The 24,178-nt window shown below is 39.1% G+C and overlaps 1 protein-coding gene across 1 annotated transcript in view; it reads right to left on the bottom strand.

The window, feature by feature from the left end:
* LOC593012 (protein Wnt-7a) overlaps positions 1 to 11,738 on the bottom strand; it is a 32,802-nt gene extending 21,064 nt beyond the window's left edge. Inside the window, exon 1 of the mRNA XM_030976978.1 lies at positions 11,229 to 11,738. Coding sequence (XP_030832838.1) covers positions 11,229 to 11,496 — 268 coding nt within the window. The 5' untranslated portion in view covers positions 11,497 to 11,738. The remainder of the gene's footprint in view (positions 1 to 11,228) is intronic.
* Positions 11,739 to 24,178: the final 12,440 nt, after the last annotated feature.

Genomic DNA, 24,178 nt, shown 5'->3' with positions numbered 1-24,178 from the left:
TCGCCTGCCTCCTCTAAGATTTCAAACGCTTCAACTCGAAAGTGTCCACTTTACACCTGGTTACAAAATGACAACATTCAGAAGTTTGGAATGAAGTAGGGAATAATGGCTCTTTGAGGTTAGAATGAGGCTACATCCATGCATGCATGTGGCACGAGTATTCCAATTATGTCCAAGACACATCCCGACCTCATCGGTAAGGCGTTCTCTGGGGGCAAGACAGATGGCAGGACGTGTGAAGAGGGGTGAATGGGGGTCGGAAAAGGGACCCAAAGAAGGCGAGGGGGTAAGGAAGTAGAACCAAACTGTGGAAAAGGGACAAAGGCTGCAACACGACAACCTCCAAGTCAGTCCCCTATAATTCTTCTACAAGTTTTCTGATCGCTTTACGTTATTTTGTTGGGGAAATTTATTGGAATGTCACCGTCATGTCATATCGAGAGCAGCGTCGGTTTGCTTTTCCTGGAGGAGAGAATAGCCTTCTTCAAGTGTACAGGATACTAACCGATATACGCCACTGAAATGGGTAGCATATATACACCAGCTGGAACGGAATTTCGTGTGCTTGTTGGGGAAGGGTTGTGCGTTTTGAGGAGGGGTGTGAGGGATGCGTTTAGTGGGAAACGGGAACACTCTATTGGTGGCAATACATTTACTGAACAAATGGCTTGGAATAAAAGGTTGGCAATTCATATTTGTTTAGATATCTGGTATTGGCAGTAATATAAGTTGTTTAATCATCTCATTTTCTAATTATCTAAATATCTAAAGGATGCATACATTTTAAGATTAATTCCTGAACTAGAAGGTTAATGATGTACAACCCTTGGGCCATTATATGACACTCTATATGCTTTAGTTCTTTTCCAAAGGCATAACATATCCGTGATGGTTTCTTTACATCTTCACTACAATCACGCATTGAATGATATATCTTATCATATTTTCAACACTTTACTTGTTGTAATTCCTCAAAAAAGAGATAGATATGACGCTCTTCTGATAAGTCTATCGAATTTTAGTTATCATCACAAGACGACACCAGAATGTTGAAGAAATCTTTGAACTGCTCTATCAGGCTGTATACCAACGAAATAAATATATACCTTTTGGAAATTACATTATTATTCCTTTATTAAATGGAATCTACATTTTCAATACTAAATCCTTTTATTTTACATAAAAAGGGTATCAATCATCAAAATTGTTCAGCTCTGTTTGTTTAGTGATAGAAAATTTCAAAAAATTTGTTTGACTTCAATACGACCATAATATCAATGACGATATCACAAAGCAATTTTTGATACACATCTAAATCTCATTTTACCACTTGTTCATGTGGAACGGAACATACGAAGCCCCTTTCTTGAGAAGAAGAAAAACTCAACGAAATTGCAAACGAAACTCCATCTTCTGCCAACAGGAGAGAATGTCTTGAATTGAAAACCCTGACGCACTCAACTTGACCTTCCTCACACCTTACATGCAAACAAAGACGAATCGAGGTGATACTCCTCGACGAGAGAACACATCTTTCGTCGACCGCCATGTTTGTTTTCTGAAGGGCCACTGGTTCTGCCTGCTTTCGCTTCCAAGCCACCATAATAATTCCTACTCAAATAATCGGAGGATTTAGCCCGGCGCGATCCCCGTGTATATTGTGTATTTGTATGCTTCTTCGTCGGGCATTTCGTGCATAACTAAGATTTGTTGGACCAATCTTGTAATAAAGATTGATCAAGGTCAACAAACAGTATTTTGCCCCCAAGTTTTCGGATCACCAAAAGCGTTGTTTTCTTAGATGAGAGCTTTGTAGACGTGATAAAATGGTGGCGATGCATGGCGTCATGCAACAGAATGTGACACTCATGTATTTCTAAGAGGGATTCTCATCATTGATCCCTTAAATCCAATGAGAAGTTGGTGGCATGTGGACGCATCTACACTTTGTTCCGAATAATTTTATTGAACACATTTTCCTTTTTTGAGATGAAAAGCCGTAATCATGATAGACATGGCAAATACATATTTGAATAGTTAACAAACAAAAGAAATTAAGACCAGCTGAAGTCAACCGGGTGGTGAGAAAGTATCTCCCTTTTTGCAATGACGACCTTCGTCATTGCCTTGTTTTCGTTCACATTCTGCCCCATTAATATTCTCCTTTTCCTCCTTTTCCTGTTCCTTATCGTCAGAAAATCGCATTCGTTTTGCACGTAGTGTTTGTTATTCCTGGTTCGGTGCTTTCCTCATGTCCTTTTTCTTTCAAATTTCATAGGCATGGTCTCTAACATCTCATCAAGGTCACTACATTCTTTGATTTTCGAAATCACTCATGCATAACCGTCCAGGCGCAATTTTATCCGTTTTTGGTCCATTTTAAGGCCTTTCTGTCTTCCTTCCTATCTCCACTATCCTAGATCCTACAAACTTCTAACAAATTCCTCTAGATAGTCTAATAGATGTTCTTTCATCTGCGACGTATGACCTGACCTTCAAAATGCCATCTTCGTACTCAAAATTCAAATCTGAAACTGACTCCGTCAAAAATCTCTCAAATTCTTGAAAAATGGACCCCTAAAAATCTAAAACTGCCATAACTTTCTCATATAAATTCCGTTTTGTGTTTTAATCTCACATTATCTTTATCTCATAATTGCACATAGCCATGCCAAATTTCACGCTCCAATTGCTTTGCACAACATAAATAGCGCCCTCTAAAGTTCTGGGAATTGGCTTTCTCTCTGTGGCCGTATCTCCATAATGGCTTGGCAAACCCGTACCCTTTTTTGGATTTAGATACTTGAAGATATGCCCTTTCCAGCCATATACAAAATTATATACCCTAACACTGACCAAATTTGAGAAAAATGCCCTCCAAAATTGCCATTTTCGAGAAAATTCGAAAATAACTTCAACTTGCTCTAAAATGGCGATCTTTATACCTATATCAGTGAAACTTGGCGGATATATGTATCCATATACGTGACAACTGTTTGCCAAGTTTGGTAAAATTCGAATATGTCAGCGCAAAGTTATCGCCCAAAATGATGAATTTACTATGCATTACGTAATAGCGCGTTTAATGCGTGCAATACATTGCGCGCAGATAACAATGGTGTCAAACTGACCGCAATGAAGTGCCCTTTCGAATGATACCAAGTATACTATATGTTCACACAGAAAATTGTGAGTAAATCGTATTTGAACAAAGGTCACTACACGAATTCCGCCGAGTTTCCGCCCGAATCTAACACGTATCGGCTATGACGTCATTTTTTCAGACTGCTTTTCGCCCCTTAAACGTCCTTTTTTTTCCTTGAAAATTTGCAGTGACATGCCGAGTTCCAATACGCAGGGCACCTCTTGGCCGGATTTTTGAAATTGGTCAAGGGGGCCATTTAAGACGCCATTTTGTCCTATACATTTATTTCACATCACGTGTTTCGATAGGATTATCATAGAAAAAAAGAGAGTGGTTTACAATAACAACCATGAAATTCTCTTTCTAATGATACCAAATACGGCCCATAAAGAGACGTAAAGAGAGAGAGAAAAAACAATTTAACTCCGGCCATAATACAGATCCTGCACGTTTTCCGCCCATTCATTACACGCATTGTCTATGGGGCATATCGGGTTCACGCTTTTGGCCCCCAGAACGAACTTGATTGCAATGTCAAACATGCACCAAATCCCATTGGTTTGTGCACGCAGTGCTTGCGAGCCCTTTCTAGGTTCTTTCCCCTATCCCAATTTCTTTCAAACTTCGTAGGCATAGTACCATCCCATCAAGGTCACTGTTGATGCCTTTCTTTCGCCCTACCTATCTCCAATATCACAGAAGCTACAGACTTCGTGCAAATCTGGATAGTCCGAGAGAAGCTCTTTCGTTTGACACGTAGAAACACGGCGTCATTGCACGCACATCGTTCTGACACGATTGCATTTCTAGTTTAATAGTGTTTTTTTGCTCAAAGAAAACATACATGTATATACTGCCTGGCAATGGTCCACAGTGCTTCCAAAACTTCATTGCAATGACGAACCTTCGTCATTGCCTTGTTTTTGCAATGACGACCTTCGTCATTGCCTTGTTTTCGTTCACATTCTGCCCCATTAATATTCTCCTTTTCCTTTTCCTTATCCTTATCGTCTGGAAATCGCATTCGTTTAGCACGTAGTGTTTGTGACTCCTAGTTAGGTGCTTTTCTCATGTCCTTTTCCTTTCAAATTTCATAGGCATGGTCTCTAACATCTCATCAAGGTCACTACATTCTTCGATTTTGGAAATCACTCATGCATGACCGTCCAAGCGCCATTTTGTCCGTTTCTGGTCCATTTTAAGGCCTTTATATCTTCCTTCCTATCTCCACTATCCTAGATCCTACAAACTTCTAACAAATTCCTCTAGATAGTCTGAGAGATGTTCTTTCATCTGCGACAAATGACTTGACCTTCAAAATGCCATCTTCATACTCGAAATTCAAATCTAAAACCGACTCCGTCAAAAATCTCTCAAGTTCTTGAAAAATGGACCCCTAAATAATCTAAAACTGCCATAACTTTCTCATATAAATTCTGTTTTGTATGTAAATCTTACAGTATCTTTATCTCATAATTGCACATAGCCATGCCAAATTTCACGCTCCAATGGCTTTGCACAACATAAATAGCGCCCTCTAAAGTTCTGGGAATTGGCTTTCTGTCTGTGGCCGTATCTCCATAATGGCTTGGCAAACCCGTACCCTTTTGTGGATTTAGATACTTGAAGATATGCCCTTTCCAGCCATATACAAAATTATATACCCTAACACTGACCGACTTTGCGAAAAATGCCCTCCAAATTCGCCATTTTCAAGAAAATTGAGAAATAACTTCAAATTGCTCTAAATTAGCGATCTTTATACCTACATCAATGAAACTTGGCAGACATATGTATCCATATACGTGACAACTGTCCGCCAAGTTTGGTAAAATTCGAATATGTCAGCGCAAAGTAATCGCCAAAAATGATGAATTTACTATGCATTACGTAATAGCGCGTTTAATGCGTGCAATACATTGCGCGCAAATAATAATGGTGTCAAACTGACCGCAATGAAGTGCCCTTTCGAATGATACCAAGTATAGTATATGGTCACACTGAAAATTGTGAGTAAATCGCATTTGAACAAAGGTCACTACACGAATTCCGCCGAGTTTCCGCCCGAATCTAACATGTATCGGCTATGACGTCATTTTTTCAGACTGCTTTTCGCCCCTTAAACGTCCTTTTTTTTCCTTGAAAATTTGCAGTGACATGCCGATTTGCAATACGCAGGGCACCTCTTGGCCGGATTTTTGAAATTGGTCAAGGGGGCCATTTAAGACGCCATTTTGTCCTATAAATATATTTTATATCACGTGTTTCGATAGGATTATCATAGAAAAAAAAAAAGTTGTTTACAATAACTACCATGAAATCCTCTTTCTAATGATACCAAATACGGCCCATAAAGAGACATAAAGAGAGAGAGAAAAAACAATTTAACTCCGGTCATAATACAGATCCTGTACGTTTTCCGCCCATACATTACACGAATTGTCTATGGGGCATATCGGGTTCACGCTTTTGGCCCCCAGAACGATCTTGACTGCAATGACGAACATGCACCAAATCCCATTGGTTTTTGCACGCAGTGCTTGCAAGCCCTTTCTAGGTTCTTTCCCCTATCCCAATTTCTTTCAAACTTCGTAGGCATAGTCACTACCATCCCATCAAGGTCACTGTTGAGGCCTTTCTTTCGCCCTACCTATCTCCAATATTACAGAAGCTACAGACTTCGTACAAATTGCTCTGGATAGTCCGAGAGAAGCTCTTTCCTTTGACACGTAGAAACATGGCGTCATTGCACGCACATCGTTGCGACACGATTGCATTTCTAGTCGTTCACATTCTTCTTATTAATATTCTTACTTCTTCTTCCTCTTCCTCTTCCTCTTCTTCTTCTTGTCGTCCGGAATCCCATTCGTTTTGCACGTAGTGCTTGTTATTCCTAGTTAGGTGCTTTCCTCATGTCCTTTTCCTTTCAAATTTCATAGGCATAGTCTCTAACATCTCATCAAGGTCACTACTGTCTTTGATTTTCGAAATCACTCATGCATGACCGTCCAGGCGCCATTTTGTCCGTTTCTGGTCCATTTTAAGGCCTTTATATCTTCCTTCCTATCTCCACTATCCTAGATCCTACAAACTTCTAACAAATTCCTCTAGATAGTCTGAGAGATGTTCTTTCATCTGCGATGTATGACTTGACCTTCAAAATGCCATCTTCATATTCGAAATTCAAATCTAAAACCGACTCCGTCAAAAATCTCTCAAGTTCTTGAAAAATGGACCCCTAAATAATCTAAAACTGCCATAACTTTCTCATATAAATTCCGTTTTGTATTTAAATCTCACAGTATCTTTATCTCATAATTGCACATAGCCATGCCAAATTTCACGCTCCAATGGCTTTGCACAACATAAATAGCGCCCTCTAAAGTTCTGGGAATTGGCTTTCTGTCTGTGGCCGTATCTCCATAATGGCTTGGCAAACCCGTACCCTTCTTTGGATTTAGATACTTGAAGATATGCCCTTTCCAGCCATATACAAAATTATATACCCTATCACTGACCAAATTTGAGAAAATTGCCCTCCAAATAAGCCATTTTCAAGAAAATTGAGAAATAACTTCAACTTGCTCTAAAATGGCGATCGTTATACCTACATCAATGAAACTTTGCAGACATATGTATCCATATACGTGACAACTGTTTACTAAGTTTGGTAAAATTCGAATATGTCAGCGCAAAGTTATCGCCAAAAATGATGAATTTACTATGGATTACGTAATAGCGCGTTCAATGCGCGCAATACATTGCGCGCAGTTAACAATGGTGTCAAACTGACCGCAATGAAGTGCCCTTTCGGATGATACCAAGTATTATATATGTTCACACAGAAAATTGTGAGTAAATCGCATTTGAACAAAGATCACTACACGAATTCCGCAGAGTTTCCGCCCGAACCTAACACGTTTCGGCTATGACGTCATTTTTTCAGACTGCTTTTCGCCCCTTAAACGTCCTTTTTTTTCCTTGAAAATTTGCAGTGACATGCCGAGTTCCAATACGCAGGGCACCTCTTGGCCGGATTTTTGAAATTGGTCAAGGGGGCCATTTAAGACGCCATTTTGTCCTATACATCTATTTTACATCACGTGTTTCGATAGGATTATCATAGAAAAAAAGAAAGTGGTTTACAATAACAACCATGAAATTCTCTTTCTAATGATACCAAATACGGCCCATAAAGAGACGTAAAGAGAGAGAGAAAAAACAATTTAACTACGGCCATAATACAGATCCTGCACGTTTTCCGCCCATTTATTACACGCATTGTCTATGGGGGCATATCGGGTTCACGCTTTTGGCCCCCAGAACGAACTTGATTGCAATGTCAAACATGCACCAAATCCCATTGGTTTGTGCACGCAGTGCTTGCGAGCCCTTTCTAGGCTCTTTCCCCTATCCCAATTTCTTTCAAACTTCGTAGGCATAGTACCATCCCATCAGGGTCACTGTTGATGCCTTTCTTTCGCCCTACCTATCTCCAATATCACAGAAGCCACAGACTTCGTGCAAATTGCTCTGGATAGTCCGAGAGAAGCTCTTTCGTTTGACACGTAGAAACACGGCGTCATTGCACGCACATCGTTCTGACACGATTGCATTTCTAGTTGCAATGACGAACCTTCGTCATTGCCTTGTTTTCGTTCACATTCTGCCCCATTAATATTCTCCTCCTTAGTTGCAATGACGAACCTTCGTCATTGCCTTGTTTTCGTTCACATTCTGCCCAATTAATATTCTCCTTTTCCTTATCCTTATCGTCCGGAAATCGCATTCGTTTTGCACGTAGTGCTTGTGATTCCTAGTAAGGTGCTTTCCTCATGTCCTTTTCCTTTCAAATTTCGTAGGCATCGTCTCTAACATCTCATCAAGGTCACTACATTCTTCGATTTTCGAAATCACTCATGCATAACCGTCCAGGCGCCATTATGTCCGTTTCTGGTCCATTTTAAGGCCTTATTTTATTCCTTCCTATCTCCACTATCCTAGATCCTACAAACTTCTAACAAATTCCTCTAGATAGTCTAAGAGATGTTCTTTCATCTGCGACATATAACCTGACCTTCAAAATGCCATCTTCGTACTCAAAATTCAAATCTGAAACCGACTCCGTCAACAATCTCTCAAATTCTTGAAAAATGGACCCCAAAAAATCTAAAAATTGCAATAACTTTCTTTTACCAATTCCGTTAGGTCTCATCTTCTCGCAGTATCTTTATCTCATAATTGCACATAGCCATGCCAAATTTTACGCTCAAATGGCTATGCAAAACATAAATAGCGCCCTCTAAAGTTCTGGGAATTGGCTTTCTTTCTGTGGCCGTATCTCCATTATGGCTTGGCAAACCCGTACCCTTTTTTGGATTTAGATACTTGAAGATATGTCCATTCCAGCCATATACAAAATTATATACCCTATCACTGACCAAATTTGAGAAAATTGCCCTCCAAATTCGCCATTTTCAAGAAAATTGAGAAATAACTTCAACTTGCTCTAAATTAGCGATCTTTATACCTACATCAATGAAACTTGGCAGACATATGTATCCATATACGTGACAACTGTCCACCAAGTTTTGTAAAATTCGAATATGTCAGCGCAAAGTTATCGCCAAAAATGATGAATTTGCCATGCATTACGTAATAGCGCGTTTAATGCGTGCAATACATTGCGCGAAGATAACAATGGTGTCAAACTGACCGCAATGAAGTGCCCTTTTGAATGATACCAAGTATAGTATATGTTCACACAGAAAATTGTGAATAAATCGCATTTGAACAAAGGTCACTACACGAATTCCGCCGAGTTTCCGCCCGAATCTAACACGTATCGGCTATGACGTCATTTTTTCGGACTGCTTTTCGCCCCTTAAACGTCCTTTTTTTTCCTTGAAAATTTGCAGTGACATGCCGAGTTCCAATACGCAGGGCACCTCTTGGCCGGATTTTTAAAATTGGTCAATGGGGCCATTTAAGACGCCATTTTGTCTTATAAATCTATTTTACATCACGTGTTTCGATAGGATTATCATAGAAAAAAAGTGAGTGGTTTACAATAACAATCATGAAATTCTCTTTCTAATGATACCAAATACGGCCCATAAGAAGACATAAAGAGAGAGAGAAAAAACAATTTAACTCCGGTCATAATACAGATCCTGTACGTTTTCCGCTCATGCATTACACGCATTGTCTATGGGGCATATCGGGTTCACGCTTTTGACCCCCAGAACGATCTGTATTGCAATGACGAACATGCACCAAATCCCCTTGGTTTTTGCACGCAGTGCTTGCGAGCCCTTTCTACGTCCTTTCCCCTATCCCAATTTCTTTCAAACTTCGTAGGCATATAGTCACTACCATCCCATCAAGGTCACTGTTGAGGCCTTTCTCTCGCCCTACCTATCTCTAACATCACAGAAGCTACAGACTTCGTACAAATCGCTCTGGATAGTCCGAGAGAAGCTCTTTCGTTTGACACGTAGAAACATGGCGTCATTGCACGCACATCGTTGTGACACGATTGCATTTCTAGTTTTGGTTTCCTCTCATTCTCAGTCGACTTACTCATATCTATAATGTTTGCTTTTATTCTCTCCTATTCCATTCTGAATGTAATACTGTTCTTTTCCGCCGTTCCTAATCTCGACCGCGCCGCATAATCTTTTGATAAAATTGCACATGAGCTTTTCCGCAGCCTTCCGATCCATTTCGATTTTCCATTCACCTGTTGGAATTACGGCAACTGTCACAGATTGTTTGAACTAATCATCATCATCGAATTGGCAACAAACATAATCTCTTAATTACAATTAATGGGTGTTATCATTAAATTATTTGAGTACCACCTTCCTTCTCGGTATTCCGATTAGCTTGTCTGCCAATCAGGTGCGCACCTGTCATGTGATAAATCATGTGATAAATCATGTGATAAAGCACGTGACATGATTACCCGCCCACAGCGGATGACTGGAGTAAGAAGCACGCGCCAACAGCCAACAAAGATTCAGAGAAAGCTTATGATAAATCCTGAATGGAACAACAAGAAATCCACCAGGTACGTGTCAGACAGTCTTGGAATCCATGCAAGAGCAGCAAGAAATTTGAGATTCTTCATATGAAGAACTGTTTATCGATGTTACAAAAATGAAATGTCACGTACATGGCACATGGAGTTCACATCACTCATTGCAAAATAGAGTGATATCAAGTCAACACAGTTATGGATACTTCTTCGTCATCTTCAGTAGATCGCGAACTAGTACTGGATTCGTGTGACAGTAGGAGTTTAGTAGTTCACCAGTTATGAGATAAACTAGTACTGAACTATCATTAGTAACTGTTCTTGAATGTGTGATACGTCATTTACTAAAAGCAAAAGTGTACTATATACTTCACACTAACCAGTCACGGATGTTTGTCTACGAAGTAGGTCATTCTTGGAATTCGCAAGTATGCCCATTGGAAACCTCCCCGAACAAAAGGATTGCGCTTCCACTCTTAATTTGCGTTATAGTTGTCAGCAGTGTCTCGGCAAGTCCATTGGCATCTATTAAGTAGCCGTATCACCAGGCCATCGGGCCGTGTCACAGATTCTTCGCACCTATTAGCCCAGATGTATCGTTTCTCGGCCTCTTTCTTGGGGCTGTTGTTTTAGGTCGGATTGCTTGTCATATTTGCTCACCAAGGTCATTAACCGTACGGACAGGCCAACGAGAGACAAGCTAAAGGGTCAAACTCGAACACATACTTAACTCTTGCTTACGAACAAGGCCAAGGGTTTGATACAATATGAGTGTCCAGAGCCTTTTTGTTTGTAGTAGGGTTCATGGTTTTACCTGACTGCTAAGAAAGCATGTGTATACCTTTCAGTATAAGCAACCAGGGGCGCGATAGCTTTTAATTCTCTCCGAGGGACTTGGTAATGACGCTGAATGCATTACCAAAGTGCAGTAGCGCATCGACTTGGTATCGAACCCGGGACCTCCCGTTTCCGAGACTACTGCTCTACCACTGAACCATCACGTCTCCTTCTTGAGTCGGCAAACAAAATGGCGTGTAAACTTACTTGTTCTTAATCTCGTCTTGCCGAAAACTCCTGTGACGTTGCTGACGGGACAGTTCCATCGTTCGTTCCTAAACTGGTACCGGCACTCGTAGATGGCCTGCATGGCGCCTTGGGTCACACTTGGAATGATGTCGGGATGGAGCTGACATAGCTTTAGCTGCTGCCTGGTGAACCACGTGTGGGACTTGCAGAATTTAGCGGTCTCTGGTGAGTTCCACGAGTGACCCATTCTCCTCTCCACCGAGCTGCCTTGGGCCAGGAGTAGCATGCTGATGGCAAAAGCGAAAATGTGTAAAGAAATAATTACATATCATCAAACCCAAATGCTCAGACCATCGTAATCGCTTATAATTATGATTATCTGTTAGGGGGATATTAATAATAATTATGTCATTGGTGAGATATTACATAGATAGATTTGTAACCGAGTGAAGATCTCAGAAAATCTAATTCAATGGTTTCTTTTTACCAAAAAAATAAAAAATAAAAAAGAAAAATAAAGACGGGCAAAATCATAAAACAACAAAATCTGAATGTAATCGAATGTCTGGTCTAAGTCGTGGAGGCTTCTGAATTCAAGTCTACCAATGTTTACATTCTTTTAAAAAAGAAATGAAATTTAACTTATAAAACCATTCACTTATTCAACTAATTTAATATAATATATGATATACTTAATTAGAGATAAACGGAAAATTATTACTGAAAAAAAATTGTCATTAAGTACAGGGCGATAGACGTCATATTGCTTTGCAAAGCTGGTTTGGGACGATTTTAGTCTTGACAGATGGAGTATAAGTCGATTTTAATCTTTTCGAATCATGATACGAGGTGTCAATTAATCCTTATTGGCAGTGTCAGTCTCAGAAAATAGGACATACTATGTTGACTTAAACCATTTATCTCTTGATTTATCAATAAGATATAACTACGAACCGAGTGTAAACATTGCATTCTGCCATCGTAGTTTTGAGAAGGACTATGACAGAATGTCCCCGAGGAAGGGACTGGCAACTTTACTAACAATCGTGCCCTCCTGACTCCGCCGTTTCTCCGTACTTGAACATTGATATGGTGGATGTTTTTAATTGTGACAGCTCTGTGTCTGTCTAGTATCATTCGTTGCCGGATACCACCAAACTGATCCACACCATTGTTCAATGGTTTAACACTGTACAGTGCTGTCCAGACAGCCACCCGTATCAATTTGTCTTTCTATTTAACTACGTATATACACGACGTACGTGCGCTGATTTGTGGATTTAAATATGAAGTAATGTAAGTAAATGTGAGATGAAATGTGAAGTGTCAGAATGATCATTCCTCCAAAAGATCCTGTCCTTTCCCCCTCTTTGTCCCCACCCCTCAGTTCATGTTTTCTTCCAGCATGTCCGGTTAAGGTTGGTTCAGGTATTCAGGTTTATCAGTTTAATTTTGGCCAATACAAGAATTGGGTTATTGATGTAGACAAATGCTCATGTACCCTTTACAGCTCATTTCATTTATGTTATTACTAAAGAAAAAACACAGAAGTCACTCAATAGTATCTGACAGTGAAGTCTAGAAAGTTAACGGACTTTCTTTAAAAATTTGAATATTGGGGCACTGCTAATGTTTAAATTTCACAAATAGGACATACATGACATATTCATAATTCCTGCAAAGTTCTGCAAAATTTGATGTTGGTTGCAAATGGGACATAATATATAGTACATTTACAGAATGCTATCCCTTCGTTCGATGTCATCGATAATTATGTCCACAATCAAGGATAGCGTGAGGATTCTTTCAGTCTGGGGTTTCAAGACATTTCAACAACACTACAAACGATCTTCGTGCTGAGCCAGTAGCTTCCAACTTTAATCTTATAGAGATCACTGCAAGTTCCTTAAACCATATGTATTAACCTAGTGATTTTTTTTCTAATTGGGTCGCGTAACCGTCGCATGGGTTGTCATATGTCAAAAAAGTGGAACTGCTGTTTACCGAACGTCTGATATGATGATCCCATGAAGAGACACATGTTGTCTAAAGATCTGACGTCTTCCAAACCCATTTATCTTTCGTCGTTTGTCTTGCACGAGATAAATCTTCATAATTATTAGGCTCTCCTAAAATTATATTTATAAGCGCGCCCCGATGTATCCAAGGGTTATACATTTTGTCTGGGGGTACTCCTAGGGAGTAGTTGTCCGGGGGTAGTTGTCCTGGGGGTAGTCGTCCTAGAGGGTGGTTGCCCTAGAGGGTAGTTGTCCTAGAGGGTAGTTGTCCTGAGGGTAGTTGACCGGGGCAGGTTATCAGGGGGAGGGGGGGTGGGGCTGGGTGTCCAGGTGCAAGGTATCCGGATACGGTATCCAAGCAGTCCAGTGGCGAGTGCAGAAAGCTCTTTGAGCCTTTCTGCAGGTTCTACCTTGGTGTCCAATGGTCACAGGGTCTGTGATCTTGATGAAGTTACGCAATTTTAATGATAATTTGCATCAATGGCAACAATAAACCCCTGATATGAATGAAATTTGCTAGTATCAACATCTTGCAGGTTCAAACAATATAATTATATATTCACTACATGTACAAAGGCCTAAATTACTCGGAAGCATACTCGGAGAAATACTGTACTTTAAAGAATGTTTGCCGTTTTGGATATCAGAATTGGATCAATTTCATGACTATCATGACCGCTGACATAATAAAGAGTTCTCACGTACAATGTTACCTAAATATCATCTTTAACTGTGAGTATATAGTAGAAGGTCTCATAAAAATGTAACTTAACTGAATTATTGTGAAGGTGCAATTTTCAACCTCTGTCTCACCCCTCGTTGCTTGTCAGAAACACGATAAACATCTTCCTCTCTTCGTGGCATGATAAATCACAAGGGGAATAAACAAGAAGTGCCTCACAAATATCTTCAGCGTTTAAGACATTTCAAGACAACCTCATTCTCATAAATGGATTACACGCTTTCAAAAATGGGCATTTTATGTTGGTTTGACCTAGATGGGAGAGAACTAATACCTCGGACAACCTCGACAAAATAGGAAATGGTACCACTGGCATTTTAGTACCGAAACTTCGACGACAGCAATAAAGTTCTATCGCGAAATAAAAAAAATCGTCGAAAGAGATGTCGTGGCCTTTCTAAACAGTTATTATAAATGGGTTGATCCAAAAGCAACACTGATTGTACTTTCTGAAAAATTATAAAAATCATATCGCACATACTAGCTTTAACAGAAGTTTACGCGTTTTTCAGGTTTCACAATCTTGCCAGAGAAATTTCGCGAACATCTTCTCGAATACATGAATCCGTGACCAGGACCGATTAACCTTACATGAATGTGAAGTACTAGATCATAAATCTTAGAGCTACTTCACTTTTCATGTCAAGTAGACTGAATAAACACCATGTATGTTTTCTAAAATGACCTAAATATAGTATCATACCTACTAGCTGTACAAGCCTTTTACACATCTTGCAATTTTTTTTACCGAAACATTTCTCGAAGATAATAAAACATACTAGCGGTACAAAGCGTTTGACACATCTTTCACATTTTGACCGGAACATTTCGCGAAGTTAAAGTTCTCGAACTTCCGCTCGAATGTTCCATTCGTGTGACCAAGAACCACCGTCAAACATTCGTTGTAACCCTACATGTATGTGAAGTACTACTGTATCATAAATCTGGGGCTACTTCACCTTACAAGCCAGCTAGACTGAACAAACACCTTGTATATGCTTTCTAAAATTATCTAAAAATCCTATAAAACCTACTAGCTGTACAAAGCATTTGAAACATCTTTCAATTTAGACCGTAACATTTCTACAAGCCGTACAAAGCGTTTGACAAACCTTTCAAATTTGGACCGGAAAAATTTCTCGAAGTTCGCGAAGTTAAAGTTCTCGAAGGGAATCTGTCGCTTGTAAACAAAATAAGACGCCATTGTATATTCAGCTGTACACACCGCGGTATGTTCGGCGTTTCAAGAGGGAACAAATGTCGTCCTTAATATCATTCCGAGGGGCTTTCAATTTGGAAGTCTGTTTTCTTTGATTTTTAATTGACCCCTATCCTGTGTATTTACAAGCAAACGATTTTAGTTATCAGAGTCGGGTCAAATCCCCTTTTGAATGGTTTGACATGCCATTACATTTATATACACTAAATTCATTATAATTTGATAAATAAGAGCTTTGCAATTATGTTGATTCTTTATGGGATGTCGTCTGCTTGGGCAGTATTGGTCCATATAGTGACGTCATTAAAACATCGTTATTTTTCTGGCGAATCTCTCGTAAATCCAGCTGCTATATATGGAGGTGGTTGTATTTGTATTTTTATAAATCACCCGATATGTAGTTGACCTAAAACTTTTACGATGGCCATCTGTTAGCTTACCAGTTTCTAGTGATACATTAGTTGTCATATTTGTGATTTTCTTTGAATTTCACCTTTAAAGCTCTCGAAGTTAAAGTTCTCGAACTTCCGCTCGGGTATTCCATTCGTGCGACCAAGAACCACCGTCAAACATTCGTTGTAACCCTACATTTATGTGAAGTACTGTATCGTAAATCTTGGGCTACTTCACCTTACACGTCAGCTTGTCTGGCGACGAGGCAAGGCGGCTGAATGAAGGACGTGCGAAACAAATCTGACCTCTTCAGGAAACCAGCTTCTGATTTATGTTTTGGTTGGATTGTTTGAGAAAGTTCGAATTATGAGCGAGATTTGCCTGACTTCATATTTTGCATCCTGCTATTTTATCTTGTATGCATGGACTGCTTTATTTACTGAGAAGTTCACCCGTAAGGTATGCAATTTCTGGATACATCTATTTCTACTACAGCCATTTCGATCCGCTTTTTGATCTGCTGCATCTATTTGTAGTTTTTACACGAAGGAATCTATACATTTGCCACGTTTTTATATACAGTTGTTGGTGGTGGTTGGTGGTGGTTATTTTACCTGACTGCTAAGAAAGCAAAAATGCTTGTAAGTAAGCAACCAGACGGCCGACGGCTTTAGATCATCTCCGAGGGACCTGGTAATGATGATTAATGCCTAATATCAAAGGCGTTTATTAAGTCCTTTTTAGTTTGCATAGGCCTATATCCTATCCACGAGTAAAATTCATAGAAAATAATGTGGAAAAGTTCATAAGCTGTTGCTCCGGCTTCCTACACAACATATGCAGATGGAACACAGCGGGAAGGGGTTGAGAAAAAGACAGAAAGGAAGCAAGAAAGAGAGGGAGAGAGAGAGAGAGAGAGAGACTGAAAAGAGGGACATTTCTCCGAAGATAATTGATAATGAGAGTGCTGGTTTTCTAAAGCTTCTCTCTTTTCAAATGCTAATAGGATTAGTAAGTTACTCTCGGTTCCTCTGCCGGTGATCTATCGGACACCATAGTGCTTGGACAATAGCGACACATGTGAGTTTTTGCAAGACGTCGGGTGACCTTCGAGAGACATGTGGGTGTTCCAACCTGTGCATTCCCGTCAAAACCAATACGCAACCTCAACATGATCTTTCAATAAATTGTTGGTCCAACTAGGTGATTTTATTTTCCTTTAAAAGATATTATATGAATTGTAACATGTTTACGATCAACAACTTTTTTTTGTTATTGTTAATGTAATTATTTCGCAGAGAAAAGTCAACGGCATAGGTTCTTGCACTTTTAATCAATGGTGTAATTTTGAGGCTGAATTTTTCAATCATATTATTGTGAACTTTGTGAGATCTCATTGAATGGATGGTTTGCATTAAACCCTTTGCGAACTGGAACTGGGTGGTTTCTGCATTAAACCTATAGGGAATATGACAATTTAGTAACCAACGGGTTAACGGAAGTTGAATGAACCATTCGAGTTGGTATTGGCACGGACCTATTGGTAACTTGTGCATTATCGAGTCGCGCAGAATAGTTAGTCCAATTATGCAGTACAAAGTAATCTGCTTTGTGCCGGTCTATTCCTCCAAGCCTCGCCGATTCTGAGGTGCTTACGGACATACATTGCTATGCTATCAAAACTATTTTCTTTTCAGGCGACCACACGATCAGATCATCACCCCCTAAAGGATTCGCATGGTCAAACTCGCCAAACCGCCGAAATCTCGCGTCGTCTCGACCAAGGCGCCGGGCTGAGAGTGGAAAACACCTACAATCTTCCGGGCGCAATTGAAACACCTGACCGCCTCGACATGCATGGAATCAATTTATTGCTCGCTAAATGTCCACGATGAATAGACAGCCTGGAGGAGCATTTGGTGGGATTATGGGGATATATATACACTGTACCTCCAAATCATAAATGATCGATATATTAAAACCACCCCGTGAGATGTCATCTAGCATGGTATACTAAATTTTAGATCTTCGGATGACAATAATGATGCCTCCCAAATTGAAACACCCTTGTATTAAAGGAAAATATGCAAAACAATTTTTAAGACACAAAGGTATACATTAATATTGCATAAAGTCTTGCATTATACTGATAACGGGAAACCGAATTTATATGGTTTCATACTGAGTATAATCAGCAAGATATCGTTTTGAGTTGATGGTGGGTCATCCGATGATATTGACACTGAATGGACACATTTAAGAGATGCGAAAAACCCAATAGATTTCCTTAGAGACTGATGTATTTCCTAAAATCAATTCATAAGACAAATTTTCTAACAGAACATAATTAGTGAATGGGACCTTCATATACATATAGGGATATGAAGCAAGAGCAATGAGGATATCTTTGGTAAGTTAGAGAGCGCGAGAGAGAGAGAGAGAGAGAGAGAGAGAGAGAGAGTGGAACGAAATAGTAGGAAGCAATCGTCACTTTTTCTATAAACGTCTGCAATATTCACGCGTGCCTCCGTAGAAATTTATTTGACACCTACTCGCCTCAGGGCAGACTTTCCAGTCAGACCCATATATTATTACCCTAAGCATGCATAACCTGTCATCGACCAAGAAGTGCAGGTCACTTTATGTTGAATTACTACACTTTATTTACTATCATCTGTTAATAGCTTTCTTAAAACTGGAAAATATTATGATTATCTTTTCTTATGCCGGCATGGCGGCATCTTACTTTCTCTTTTATATGATTTGTACATTATAAAGTAGCAATTTATACTCTGTTTTTATTACACGTCCTGTATAGGCCAACAGTTTATATGATTTTTACACATTTTCCGCCCTTGGTATTTTTTCTCTCATTCTACCACTTCAAATAGTTTATCTCTGTATAAAGCGAATTCCATTTTCTTCAATCTGCGCAGATGTAGACATCAACTCTAAATCACTTCCCCAAACAATTAAGCAAATAGGTAAATCTATCATGGACTCTGTGAAATTCAACCACACTAACAGTGCGTAGTTGCGAATGAAAGTAGTATATATATGATTTTTCATTACCACGATATTGAAGTGAAAGACGATTCCTCGGTCATCCGCTATGTGTTCAAGCCAACGCCCACCAGGCATTCAACATGGCACCTCAAAGACACCGTATCGACAACTCACACATGAACTCATTAAAGGATCATGGGATCATGCGTAATAGTATTCAGTTTATGACCATCGAATGCTAGAGCCTTGATCCTTGCTTCAAGAAAGTTGTCTATCTCTGGAAGTTGGGATGGTGGGGCGGAACAGGGGGATCAGAAAGGAAATGGGAGACTCCGCTCTGGTGTTAACACCGTGACCATTCTTAATCGAAGCTTAACTTAAAGGTATGTCCTTAAAGAGAAGATTGGTTCTAAGTAAAGATTTTTTTAATAGTTAAATAAAAACTAGTTTTGTCAATGTATCATATTAGAACTGTCCAACTGAATGGAATTAGAATTTGACGAGAAATTGCTGGAAAGTTAGGACCAAACTTTCATGCTACAAATTGTGTGTGTGGTCCCATATATACATTTCCATGTACAGTGCATGTGACTTTCACCAAGACTGAGCTAAATTTCTCATATCGTTTTAATTATACCAAAATCTCACAATTTACACCAATTCTCGTGTTCTAAGCAATCAACCTGTCCCAAATGCTTCTAAACAGTTTCTTTTATGATGCAATGGCATGACTTGAACCCAACTTTATCATTTAAGATTTTGCAATCTAAATCACCGATCAATCCATTGCATTAAAGCCCCACTGTCCTACTTGTAGCTACTTGCTCCCTCTATATAGAAAACTTCCCCAATCGGTGCCTGTTGGTCCCCCATGATCCTTTTTTTCTTATGTTAGTTGAGAGCTGAGTTAATGAGATAGCCACCTGACAGTGACCTCGCTGTGTCGTCTAATCCCTTCTAGCTCAGTATTATTGACGGTCTTTAAACAACAATCAGAACCGTTCTAATGCAGTTCCTCTTAAAAAACTGTTCCATCGCCCAAGCTCAGAATAGAATTGATGCATTTTAAACTTTACCTTGCTACTATTTTGCAAACAAAATGGCAATCTCCTGTTCAGTGTTCTAGACGGCTCTGTTTTCTGTCTGACTCTATCCTGGAGGAAATTAAACCCGACTGCCAATCGACAGACTACTCGAATTAAGATGTGCCTGGAAAGGGTTTGAGGGACCAGCCAGGAGGTATGTAAGTGATTTCTTCCACCTGTAATTTGGAAGTCTGGCTTTGTTGTATCAACCTGAGTATGATATTGCATTCTCAGGACATTTGTAGTTATATATTTTTATTAGCTCACACAGAAATAGAGTTTGGATTGACTAACCTATTCGGGATCCCACTGCATTCTTCGCTACTGATAATTTGTTGTCTTTAAACCATCACACAATTCATTGGGTAATTCTGACAATTTCATGCACGATATTGTATTTAAAAAGCACATCAGATATACTGGTCAGTCGGTAAAGCGTCTGCCAGTCGAACCAAATATCCTGGGTTCGAATCCAACCCAGGCAGATGACCGAAGTTTCCGTTGTGTGCTAACATGCCCCTCCCTGTTAAATATACGTTGACTATGTTTCAGTGGACACACTCTGTCCTTCGGATAGGACGTTAAACAGAGGCCCCATTTAGAGGAGATTCACCAACTTTATTCGCCAAGAACCAACTGCCCGATTCGTTAAAGAGTAGAGGGAAACAGTAAGACCGGCTTTTCGCCTCCCAGGCACAGGTGGTTCCCCCCCCCCAAAAAAAATAAAGAAATGAACAACAAATATAATATTAATAGCAATAATAATAATAATAATAATGATAGGTAATAATGATAAACAACTACCCTTCAATTTAGATGCACATGCATCAGACATTAAGCGTTGTTCCGTATAATGTGAACAACGTCTATTCGTATTATAAGACATCCAGTAAAAATGCTTCATAAATTAATAATAGAATACTAAAGCAGACTTCATTTACCAAATATTTTTTTCCTGCCGTTTTGATGATTGCGCAATAGGTTTACTAAACATTTCTGGCTACATATAACTGATGAGTAATTCTTTCGTAGTTTTCATATTTGAACCCCCCAAAAATTGAATGTTTAAAAAACAAAAACAATTCCATGATGTTTTCTGAAAGATATGTCTTATCATCGGTTAGAGTGCTCAACAAGTCATTAAGACTCAACACGTTGTGTATAATTTGGTTTAAATGTGTTGTCTTATCTCGTTATCTAAATAACTCCCGTTAAGTTGACACTAAAGTTTAGGTATCATAAAAGCCCGTTCAGATATGACACGAAAAAGCCGCTTCGGTTTTTGTTGTACGATGACGTAAAATGTAATACCCTTACTATTTATGTATCTTTTACCGCAGAGCGGAAGAGTTGCCATTCATTTACACGAAGAAAAAAACCGAGGCAGCATTTTTTGCGGCGGTTTACTGCGCCATATCTGAACAAGCCTTAATACTGCCATTCCTTTATACACTGTTGGTCATAATGGTGGAATATTTATTTTTACCCCAGTTTAGGGAGGGATTTTAAAAAAATATTTATTTCTAATAGATCTAGATAATGGCATACATTCCCAGATTTTATTGAATATTAATTTGCTAGTGTTTGTTTTGCGTGACTGCTAAATCATATTTGTGTTACTATGCTAATCAGCTAGGGAACCTACGTCCTTAAATCATAATTGACAGTAATGATGATTAATGCCTCACAAAAGGGCACTTATATAGCTGATCGACACGATTTTTATTGTGGGGCCTCACAGTAACGAGGCTATTGCTTAGCCCCAGAATCGTGACTGTACGCAGTGTTTGCTAGGGTACGCGGCCGCCCCCACAAATCCCCCGAAACGAAGAAAATGCAATAAATTGTCAAAAATTCATTGCATTTTCCCCCGGCCCCCAACAGGAAAAATTCCTCTGTGTGACCATGCCTTGAACCATAATGCATGGCCCTACAGAGGAATTTTTCCTGTTGGGGGCCGGGGAAAAATGTAATGAATTTTTGACAATTTATTGCATTTTCTTCGTTTTGGGGGATTTGTGGAAGGGGCCGCGTACCCTAGCAAACACTGCGCACAGTCATTATTCAGGGGCTAAGCAATGGCCTCGTTACTGTGAGGCCCCAGGATAAAAATCGTGTCGATCAGCTATATATTAGTGCCCTTTTGTGAGGCATTAATCCTCATTACTGTCAATTATGACTTAAGGACGTAGGTCCCTTTGCTGATTAGCATAGTAGCACACATATGATTAAGCAGTCACGCAAAACAAACACTCGCAAATTAATATCCAATAAAATCTGAGAATGTATGCCATTATCTAGATCTATTAGAAATAAATAATTTTTTAAAATCCTTCCCTAAGCTGGGGTAAAAATAAATATTCCACCATTATGACCAACAGTGTAAATACCAAAGTAATTTAGATACCAACCAGGATAAAGTTTGCAATTTCGCCATAATCTTGAATTGTATTAATTTGATTTCGTCAGCACATGATTATTGAAATCCTTTTTCATGTCATTCATGTGAGCAAGCGGCGTAAACTGCTTTTAAGAATATACCGTTTTAAAATAATTTTCATGACGGTTATGGTAGCCCTCACATCAATCACATGTATTTCAGTTTATCGAAATTGAAATCACTTGACTTTGACAAGTGAGTTTATAATGTTTGTTAGTATGATTCCATGGTAACGGAGATATCCATAACCAAGGGGTTATCTTTGGTCAAGATAATAATTATGTTCATCGGACAAAAAGATCTTGGCTTGAATATTAAGTACAAGCAGTTATTTTTTTGGCGGCAATGAATTAATGTTTGTGTTGTTCTTTATTAGTTTGTGCATCGCTCAAGTTTAATCGTAGTATACCAATATGTGACGATAGGAATGACTAACAAAGCTATATCTAATCGTAGGAATAGAACAACATACACATGTTCAAATAAAACATTTCTAACGAATTTGTAGAATATAAAAAGAATAAAGAAAAGAATAATCCAGTCATTAAATCGTTGAATTTGGAAGTGTTTGGTACCCCAGACAGATATACCCTGTGCACGTGAGGGTGGATACAGTTAATAATATTTCTCGCATTCGGCCTTTTAATAAACTACTACATACTTTTTGTGTGGATATTCTATGCATTCCACTAAATCATACGGTAGGCCTATGTCACATGAACACCTCAAGCCATATCGCACATGTTTGGTGTCGAAGATCTACCTTGATGTGGGTTCCAGAGGTTAATCAATGATGGAATGGTATTCTTATCGTTCGACAAACAAAGTTTAGTTGTAGATCAGCCCTTTAATGGGTATACTGTCCACACTGAACTCAGATAAAACGCCAAGAGCTGATACTTTAGACAAACTGATGTTTACCCATAAACCTCGGTCAATAACAGCTACTGCAGGGAGCACGGAATAGATACAAGAACCGGTCCTGTTTTCCTTCAAGCTGGTGTGCTGGTGTTGTATTTTAACTGTGACCTTTCCTTCCTTGATGCCCTTACGAATATTTTTAGAAATGACAGATACAAATTAATGGCACATGGACTCCTAAACTAAAGCAGCAGCATACCAAATACCTGTTCTGAAAAACATTCATAAAAATTCTTTTGAATTCGTGTTCGTGAATATGAGAAATGTTCACTCAAATAAGAACTGGGTCAAAAATTACCCATATCGTGTAAAAACGTGGAAAATCCCTTTTTTGTTGGGCAAAAAAGTACTAATATTGAGTAAAATGTAACAAAATGTTCGTACGATTTGCTCGAAAATTTGATATTATTTTGGTTTGCCTCTTATTCCAAATGTAGCTATTGGTAGTATTAGTCAAATAATTGGACTTTAAACTAAAATATCTTCGGCACATAACGTATCATTTGCGCGGAGTATTCTTAAAATTAAAAAATGTAATTGCGTATAATATGGTATACAACACGAAAAAAAAACTTGCTTTGCACATCTCTCCGACTTAGTCATGTTGGTTGCTTATAATTTACCTCCAGCATCGTTTAACATATTTTAAAGACTCTTACAGGGCCCACTTTAACGAAATAAGACGTAAAATTATTCTAGTCAAGTCTAATTTGAATGAAATATATTTTCATCTGTACCAGCTCGACCTCCAGTGGAGACAGGACATTGCCCCAGACGGCTGGCGTTGAGACTAGACATCAGGGTACGAAATGAACCAAAATCAAATTGTATACTTGATTGAAAGTTGGCTTTCAAACATTTCAAATTGACCATGAAACCAGGGTCTGAATGACAGATCCCCCATTTTTTTTTCTCTCTCTCTCCCTCACTCTCTCAAAAGCTCATGGCCTGATTTCAACTGCATTTCACTACATTTTAATATTGACTGTTCTTAGCTGTACCTTTTTGTACCCTTCTCTGTTTAAGCTTCATGTACATGAATATCTTGCTATACACATTTTCCCTACATGATTGAGATTGACGGAAAGGGAGTATTTTACTTTTTTTTAAACCACGAATTGCTTTGTAGACTTCATTACTTCCT

This window comes from Strongylocentrotus purpuratus, unplaced genomic scaffold (assembly GCF_000002235.5).
Source record: "Strongylocentrotus purpuratus isolate Spur 01 unplaced genomic scaffold, Spur_5.0 spur5_scaffold_9, whole genome shotgun sequence".
NCBI classification, from domain to species: Eukaryota; Metazoa; Echinodermata; class Echinoidea; order Camarodonta; family Strongylocentrotidae; genus Strongylocentrotus; species Strongylocentrotus purpuratus.
The sequence above is the reverse complement of the archived record's forward strand: the minus strand, read 5'-3'. Positions and strand labels throughout refer to the sequence as shown.